The 9,371-nt window shown below is 47.8% G+C and overlaps 2 protein-coding genes across 2 annotated transcripts; both read right to left on the reverse strand.

Annotated features, from left to right (window-relative positions):
* Positions 1-2,474: 2,474 nt before the first annotated feature.
* On the reverse strand, positions 2,475-2,879 carry ANOM_007949 (uncharacterized protein; the record flags this gene model as incomplete). The annotated part of the gene is made up of 1 exon (XM_015553205.1): positions 2,475-2,879. The coding sequence occupies one exon, from the start codon at positions 2,877-2,879 to the stop codon at positions 2,475-2,477; it is 405 nt and encodes a 134-aa protein (XP_015403859.1).
* Positions 2,880-4,717: 1,838 nt separating this feature from the next.
* Positions 4,718-8,356, reverse strand: ANOM_007950 (uncharacterized protein; the record flags this gene model as incomplete). Its single annotated transcript, XM_015553206.1, has 9 exons — positions 4,718-5,197; positions 5,257-5,586; positions 5,642-6,042; positions 6,104-6,186; positions 6,240-6,329; positions 6,449-6,543; positions 6,602-6,724; positions 7,544-7,967; positions 8,022-8,356. The coding sequence occupies 9 exons, from the start codon at positions 8,354-8,356 to the stop codon at positions 4,718-4,720; spliced, it is 2,361 nt and encodes a 786-aa protein (XP_015403851.1).
* Between the last annotated feature and the right edge of the window lie 1,015 nt (positions 8,357-9,371).

Genomic DNA, 9,371 nt, shown 5'->3' on the forward strand with positions numbered 1-9,371 from the left:
AGAAAAAAAAACAAAAACAAAAACAAGATAAAATAAACGGAGCTACTGCCTTTGAAAAGAGGGAGCAATCGCACTCAGTCTGCTGCAGCCTGGTGGAAAACTGTGGCAGATATGGTAATTTTGGGAGCCCACATGTGCTCGTGCATTGAGACCAGAACAGAAGCCGCTTTTAATGTGAATGCCCAATGAGACATTCCTGCGTCCCACTCAAAACGCGACGGTGTATGCAGAGTGCCTACGCCGCTGATCCATGGCCAATTGGACCCTTACGGACCCTGAACCAGCACGATATGCTAGTGAGGCTTGGCAGCGCTTAGGGCTATCAGATCCCTGTCCGATAAACCACCCCAGCGATGGGAGACCCAACATAATAAGGGGAAGGTCAAAGCCTTGGGTCCCCCAGGAGGGTGGTGAGCGTCCTTTTTGTTCGTATTCTGAACACTTCTGTCTCCGGGAATCACTGTGTCTATTACATCTGCGTCGTGACACACTGGCTGAGAATCATGAGAAAAGGATATTGATATTTGTTTCGGAACTTTTTTCTCAGCCTCACCCTCCAGTCTCTGCTCTGTGCTTCCGCGATGACATGCTACCTCCCAAATGGTGAGATAGCTCCTAATGGCCAGCCTTGCTTTCCTCAGAATCCGGTCTCCTCGTGCTGTGGAGGCAGCGGATATGTTTGCTCAACAAACAACATGTGCGCTCACTACAGCGGGCAGTACTATGTCATTGGCAGCTGCACGGATAAAACCTGGAACTGACCGGGCTGCTCGGGGTACTGTTTTTTCAATAAGTGGTCTTGGCTGGCATCTTTACCTACCCTGTGATAACCAGCGTCTAACAGGGGACCATATCCATAACTCGGTCTTCCGATGCTCGGCCGATAAATACTGCTGCGCCGATGGCCCTCCTTGTAACTGCACCACAGGCATCAATGCACACACGATATTAAAGACTTTTTGCCTCCGTATGCTGATCTTGTCGGGTCCCCTGCCGCCCTCAACACGACTGTTGTGACAAGCTCGTTGTTCACACCCATTGGAGCAACCTCCACACCGATAACGTCAGCCCCAGCCTCCACGAAGGAGATTTCATCTACAGCGTTGACTACATCCACCAGGCCGGTATCGACATTATCAGACCCATCACCATCGCCTTCATCGGCTGGAAAAACAGGAGAGAGTGTCTCTGGAGATAACAGCGGTACGAAAATAGGTCTTGGAGTAGGAATCTCGGTGGGTGCAGTGGCAATTGGCCTCGCAGCTCTGTGGTACATGCTATGGCGACGATCCAAAAAGAACAAATCAAACATCCAGGCAAGCCAGATTGCATCAGATGAGTAGGTGTGCAAATCTAACCACTTGGCTGCAGGCACCGTCCACACAATACAAATCCCCATCCCAATCCCAGGCTCACCCACTAGCGGAGATGCCAGGTGAGCCCCCCAGGCCGCCGGGGCCTATATATGAAGCACCATAATTATCCGACGAGAAAACATTTGTTTCAAGCAACTCGATATAGCGTGGGTACTTCCTTGCCCAAGCTCGGTTACACGGAGATGATCTTGATATCTCTCTTTTTTTCAGTATACTCGGGTAGTGTGTGCAGGTCATACTACATATAATGCAGATACCCTGTTACAGCACGAGGCATAAAGCCCCGGTGCATTAATCAGTAGCCCAGGAAGACGCTGTACATAATATAACATACGTTCCCCTTTCAACGAAGAGGCTGCGGTGGAGAGTTTGCTTCTGTAAATATATCCATTGACTTAAGAGATGTTGCACGACTATTGATTTGTCCTTGTAAATTATTGCATTACTCCCTGTTTCCTCTCCATTTCCACTTCCGAGGGAGTAAATACTTTGAGGTGGACAGTAGATGGCACGATAAAACTCAAGGCTAAGATATATATCATGTTATTCAAGTTCACTAGCGGGCTCAGTCGCAGACTACTCCGTACACCATCGTTTTTAGACGCCATTTAAATCATTTAGGGCCTATTACGAAAGGCCTTTCTTATCAATGAAGTTATTCGTAGCTAGTCTATAATTCATAAGCATTCAACTAAAACCACCATCCTGACAATGATTCTCCAGAGCAATGCAGCTTGTATTGCTTCGCTGTCAGAATATTAATCTGTGATAACGTTAATGCTGGCTCCTACAGACCCACGCACTGGGAGAAATCAAAACTGGTTCAAGATCAGGTATTACGGTTGACGCATAAATATTCTCTAGTATATTGTAGCCCACTGATGGCCTGGTCCTCTTATTTAGAGGTACTTCTATTACGTAGATATCACTACAATCTGTCCTCTACCGGAGGCACCAGTGTGGGCCAAAAAAAAAAAAAACATATTTATTACACTGACGTAAACCTTTCCTGTGCTTCCCACGATGACATTTACCATCCCACACAAAACTAAAGCATTGAACAGTAGAGTCTCCTTCAAACGTGGCCAGTCCTTGCCTCTAAACCACCCCATCCACCCGCGTGACGGGGACTGTGAAGCTCTTCGCGGTCTCGGTGATATTGACGTCACCGTGAGCGGTATACCTGGCTTCTCCTTCCATCCAAGTATGTTCGATGTGCAGGCTCCACGATGGGGGTGTCCCTGGCACAGCTTGCAGTTTGGCTTCGGTGTTTTTGTCCTGGCACGGGCTGTAGTCGTCTTCGGCAGGAACGCCAGAGCAGGAAGTTTTGAATCTGGAGGGCCCGGTGGTATTGCTCACGATGTTGAAATTGTAGTTGCAATCTTCTGAGCCGCAGGTGATAGCGAAGTCGGATGCCTTCCATTCAATTGGATGCTTCCAGGGACTCGCCAGGGTGAATCCGACAATGGAGAGACCGACGGCGAGAGTAGCGTGAAGCTGCATAATGGAAGTATAATATCTCGTTGATGGGTGATTATGAACAGAGAGACGAGGAGAATATGATAGTGAACACGATGAGATATGTCAAAGATATTGGTAGATTAGCTGAATGAATTGCGATATACAGGTCTGGTACGACCAAAGCGGAGCGGACGCAATACTCTTAAATATTTCAACGTGATGTCAATAGAGAGACCCCAGTACAGCGCAGTAGCACTCTGAAACATCCTGCACCAACATCTCAAACCGTGATGGGTAGTTTTGTCCGGATGTGGAGCAGATCCAATTTGTGGGCAGTTAGACTTTGGACGATCTAATTTTGTGAATGGACCCACCAGATACACTTGACATAACAGCAACGAGGTTACATCCATGGTTCCTTCAATGACAATTATTGATATTTAGTCTGGGGATGTTCCAAATTTAGTTCGTTTTGGTTTCATCCTCAAAGTAAGAAAGCCACGCCTTTGCTACTGTTGAATGCCTTGGCCGATTTCCTGGACTAATGGAAAACAAATGTTAGCATCGTTTACGTTGCATTGTCGTAAATATCGAGCCAAGGGGGATTACAATTATTCGAAACTATCTTCTTCAAGAGGTTTAAACGCCTCAGCCACTGTAGATCATGGTATAGAGCCGAGCCTTTTTCAAGGCAGCCGACGGTCGAACCACGATGGTAAAACGACGAAGTCATGTCCCACACGCCAATCATAGCTAGTGATGCCTTAGTATCTGGAGTGCGGAATGTCTCGATTAGACTATGTATTGGTTATCTATGAGAAGGTTGGACTGGTCCAACAATTTGGTAACTGAATGTAACTAGCATGTCGACGAGACAAGATAGGCAAGAATGTAGCCCACAACTCGGCCACTACATCTGTTCGAGCAATGTAAGCCAATAAAATATGGTTCATAAATTAGACCACAATACTGAGATCAAATAAATTTAGCAACATACGACTAGGTTGTGTTTCGTCTTGACGCAACCTAAAAAGGGCCCTACTGTGGGGCATCCCTTTTGTATGGTTAAAAGCAAGGGTGGAACATACTTCATGGAAGACCTATTTGTAGACCTGTTCGAAACGCACCCGTACTATATATAGCATTTCCCGTACTATTGAGTGCACCTGTTGCGATCTGCTGCACATGGCTTCATAATTTTGCTATCAATACATGAGAAACCCCAGGGTAAGCATCGTGGTACAGCGTTTAGAGGCGCTTCCGAATGCTTATCGGAGTGGTTTGGGCAAACGACGTGAAGAAAGAAACTTGTATGGATCCTAGCAGTAGTTGGCTGGGACTAACCCTGCAAACAACATGGGCATTATATTAAAGCCACTGGACACTGAGCACAGCGACTGGCTTGTCTTGGCCATTGTTGGATAGCCCTGGTGCATTCCTCGCCCTATCCACAACTGGACCAGCAGATAGCTACCTTCCATAGAGTATTATGGCAAGTTTCAAGCCTTACGTTCACTAGTCCATTATGATAAACGTAGCCACTGAGATATCCCTACCTAACAGCCAAGCTTGAAGAATAGTTTTGGGTGGGTTTCTTTTTTCTATTAGACAATACACTAAATACCAATACATGAGAACGGTGATAGTATAGACTTTGGGGGTGGCTATTCACACGGTGAGGCTGATTTCGAGAGATGAGTAATTCAGCGAATACATCAAAAACCACTTCAGTTTGAAATCAATTATGGCGCAGGTCGAGCTGGGAAGACTGAAATTAGTTATTCCCAGATACCCTGTCTCGAGAGCTACTATCAGAATGGCACTTATGGAAACACAACTCAAACTGTCACGCCTGTAGACCATGATCTCCAATCTGACCATCAGGATATCTCTATCTGAGGGCCACTGTACACCTTCCTCGCTCGGATAAAGTAGTACATAAGGCTAAGTATAATAACGCCTATCGTTCCAACAATGCTATAGTTCATCGTCTTTGTATTAACATCGTTAGTCGTAGGCCAGAAGCCAAAGAACGTAGCGATTGTCATGTAGGCCAAGGAGAAGGTATTAATGGTTATACCCAAGATGCCAGGAACTCGAAATGGTCCCCAGACTAGCCTAGCCCCTGCCGTGTTGATCATAGTGTGCTCGCCCTCGGTCGCGCCCCCAATTCCGCCGGTACAGCGGCGGTAGAGCAACATTCCTCCAGCAGCCATGTATGATAGGTAAAGACCCGAAATAGACATGGACACCAAGCTGTTGAATGCCACGTCTGATCCGATGGTAATGAGATTCAGGAGGCACCCGACAACTGCCGTAAGAAGGACTGCATATGTTGGGATGGATGTACGTTCAGTCACCTATCGAGCTTTCAGTTTCAATGGGCAGGCCAGTCTTATACTTAAGGGGATCTGTATACCTTGCTCCACATTCGCCAGGCAGGGATACCTCGGTCACGAGAGAAGGACCAAAATTGGCGCGATGCTGCTGTTAAGGTGCCAATTGTGTTACAACAGCCCAGGGACGTTACCAAAGCACCTGCTATCGCCGTGCCGGATACAGAGCCTGTTGCCTGCAGAAAGATGGCAAAGAAAGGTACACCTGTCGGGGATTGAAGCGCAGCTTGGATATCACCAAGACAGAAATATAAGGCGAGCATCATTCCAAAGCCCATGGACCCATTAATTAGTACTGTTAGCATGAGCGAGAGGGGAACAGCGGTGGTTGCATTGGTCATCTCTTCAACCATCTATATCGCGAATGTTAACATATTCTTCGCCATGGAATAACCACCGTGGACATACATGGACTGCAGCATCACCGCCAGCGAAAGCGAAAACAGGACCAGTCAGTCCGACAAAGACTGACAGCGCATCTGAAGGCCAATTGCCTTTGTTGATGAAGTAGGTAAATACTTCTTCGGCCGACGACTTGTGGTCTGCCATATAGGTCAAGGGAACCAGGATCGCGAAAAACCCCAGGACATGGAAGATTAGAATGGTGCCCTCAAATCGGGGAAGAAACTTGCCGCCAACGATATTGATGAGGGCAGAGAGGGCAGAGAGTCCCCATGCATATAGAGCTTTCCGCCATGGGTGTGGGACATACTCTGACCTGGTAAGGATAATAAGGGCTTGGATCATGTTCCCGTTCAAGTACATGGCGGATGCGAAAGTGGCTTGCCATCCGATCACGGTAAGCCAACCTATCCTTATCGTAAATGACCAAACTCCAGGCAGCTCTTGAGTTTCCTGGCATAGACGTACCTGTCATATAACTGGCCAACTTCATTGCCGATGGAGGGGCCAACATCGAGCACCAATGGTACTGTCCTCCGGACGTAGGAGCCCTGGCGATCGCTCATCAGTTCTCCCCAGGTGCGTATCCCTAATGGAAGCTTACATCGACACAAGCTCAGATATTACGACAAATGTGGCGGCAATACCAGCCCAGACGAAAAGAAAGCCATAGACAGAGCCAGCCGGGCCACCGCTGGGTCTAGGTCAGTAATCGATTCAACACACGTTGATGCAGCGGATGCAAAGTACTTTTGAAAAGATTGCAGAAACAATCTGTTGGAAGAACCCTAATGTAAGCCATGAGGTCGTCACCGCGCAGGGTCAAGGACAACTTGCATGATATATCCCTCCCATGTGACCAACAGGGTGCAGCTAAATCCTAGCATTGACATCAACCCAAAGTTTCTCTTTCGAAGGATGATGTTAGTACCTCCGTCAGAGATGGAATTGTCAAGGGAGCTTCACCTTCAAAACAGGGCGCTTCCCCATGCGAGTCAAATACACATCGTCCTTGTCTCGGTAGATCGGTTGTCCCTCCATCTCGCTCAGCACCGGAGGCGCCATTTGCTTCAATTCGTGCGTAGACATCTTGGAGAAATTAGTGGGTATTGGCAATGACCATATATGGACGAGTATACAAATATTCGGACGATCAATCACGGAACTCTTCAACAGAAATGCGTGAAGAGGAAGAAAAAAGAATTTGGGAACACGGACAGAGACCGAGGGATTTACAACAGCTCTGGCCCGGCCCACATAGCCAATCAGTAGCAGGGCCAGGGTCCCTGAATACTCTCCGTAGTCCCTGCTGTACAAAGTACATGGATTAGGCAGTCGAGAAAGTCTACAAATCAGATGGCAGCTGTGACAGGCTAATCAGGCGACACCGAGCACCTGTGTGAGGCGAGAACGCAACCTGACATGGGTACCCATGGTGGAAAAGCCCAATTGAAGTCGGGGATCGCAGTTATCGCCCCTCTCGCAAGACATTTCGGATGCACTGGGCGTGCAGATCAGTGGTCTGGATCCGCTTTTGACGGGTTGATAGCCATGTCCCCGTTGTGGGTATGCCCTCCCGCCGTACAGGGAATATCCGGTCTAGTTTCCTACATCCTATAATGATCTACCATTATTCCTACCGGAAAAGGGAGAGGTAACATTACTAGGAAAAGTAGCGACAGGACGATGATGTGGGCAAGGGAAAACAGAAAAACAAAAAAGGAGAGAGTAAACAAAGAGGGAGAGGTAGTAGCGAGAGAAGAAGGGTCGTACACGGCACAGGAATGGGAGCATTTGAATAAGCGAATGGTAAATTCCACAACAATCAAGACTGAATTTCTACTATCCTACTAACGTAGGACAAGCACAGAAATTAAACGGAAACAGGGCCTGCATGCCATCTCATACCGACTCGGTAACAGTCCATGTGCGGACTTCGTGGATAATGTGAGCCTGGCTAGACTGGCTTCCCTCATCCCAGTCTCGTTTTGATGATGACGCAGTAACTGCTGCTTGATAAGAGCTCTTCAAGGGAGAAATGGTCTGAAGTTCATGCTGCTGGCAGAAAAGGTCCTCCTGCTTACAAGGTCGCGTCGTCGCTGCATCACATCTCGCGCCAGAAGCACTGTGACGCGATATTCCATCAACGTAGAAGCCCAACGAGCGAAGGTTCTCTATGAATGGCTTCAATTCAGGCGAACAGCAAGTGATAAGGCCCAAACACTGGGTCACTTGGGTAGAGATGGTAAACGGCGAGGTATCAGCCGTCGGATCGGGGGACTCAACCGCTTGGTTGGCGTAAAAGGCCTGACAAGCGCCGGCAGCAATAACGCTGGAGAAGAGATCAGTCATGAATAGAATATATGAGAAATGTTTTGCCGCTCACCAGGTGCGTAATCCAAAAATCATCGCCAGTGCGAGCTTCCTCTTCAAGCGCATCTGAAGCCGCACGATGATGAAGATCCCATGAGCCATTATCCCGGCGTCGGTCACAATATTCATTACACCCATATAATTCCACCAGTTTCCACGCTGGATGCATTCACCGTGGAGATAGTCCCATGTCCGAGGCAATTTACATTGGAATGCAGCAGTGAGAATACCAATACCAGCCCATAGGATAGTCAAGACCTCCAGGCCAGCAGTGATAAGTCGATCAGGATTGAATGGCGGCGTCACATTTCGGATAAAATATATGACTGATAGTTTGGAGAAAAGCATGCTGGAGATAAATAGAATCGTGGCAGCATATTGAGACTAGTGGACTATGAATAGCTTAGAGAGACCCATGCGTGGAGGAGCTCACCTTCATGATATTTTCCATGCTTGTCTCGGAGAGTGACATATAATGCTTGCCATATCCATTTGCTGTCGCCATGGAAACAGCTATCGATTGCGCTACACAGATAACCTGGAGAAGCCTTGGTTATTATGGCGCGGTCATAAAGCTGTCAGTCATAGCTGATGATCTTACCATTGATGCAATGCAGAGGTAGTCGTCCGCTGTCCACCGTCGGATGATCCAATATTTAGTTCCAAGCCGAGCAAAGACCACAAGAATAGCCGTAATCATGAAAAGCCACGTCAGAACACGACTATGGGCTGCCCGCTATCGGGTTCAAACTTGCTCATTGCGCCGGTTGAGTGAGCAAACAAGATGTGACCCTCTACCACGGTGAAGGTCTTTCTCAGCTACCATCACTGACTCGAGCATTCCCACCTAAAGTTTGTCGTACTGCACTATGACTCTTACGAGTACCCGAGCGACTGGGGTATTACTCTTCCTGTTATTTGGGCGGGAAATAATCCTGGGGAGAAAGAATATTTTGCCCCGACCCTGGCAGGGATACCATCTTCCAGGTAGAATCAATTTCGCACACACCCTGTCGCTAGCCTTGTAGTCCTTATGGGCCGCTGGAGAACGTTTTCTCAGGGGTCATTCTGTATAGTTCTGTAATTTTCGTGGGACGCTAGCAGACATATTATAGGATTGTGTCCCCTGACCGAGTGCGACGTTGCCCTTGCTAAAATGTCGGTCGACGCAAACCCCGATCCATGTCTATAGCAAAGGATGCTACTTTCTCCACTCCTTTGCCCGCCCGATAGATGAAACAAATGTACGCAGAGCTACCTCCGATACCCGTTACAGGATCGCTTTCACTGTTCCCCGATCAAAAACGGCAACGAACCACATGTATGCTAGAATCCTAACGAAGGATGATCACAAGTAGCTATT

This window comes from Aspergillus nomiae (assembly GCF_001204775.2).
Source record: "Aspergillus nomiae NRRL 13137 chromosome Unknown contig00304, whole genome shotgun sequence".
Taxonomy (NCBI): Eukaryota; Fungi; Ascomycota; class Eurotiomycetes; order Eurotiales; family Aspergillaceae; genus Aspergillus; species Aspergillus nomiae.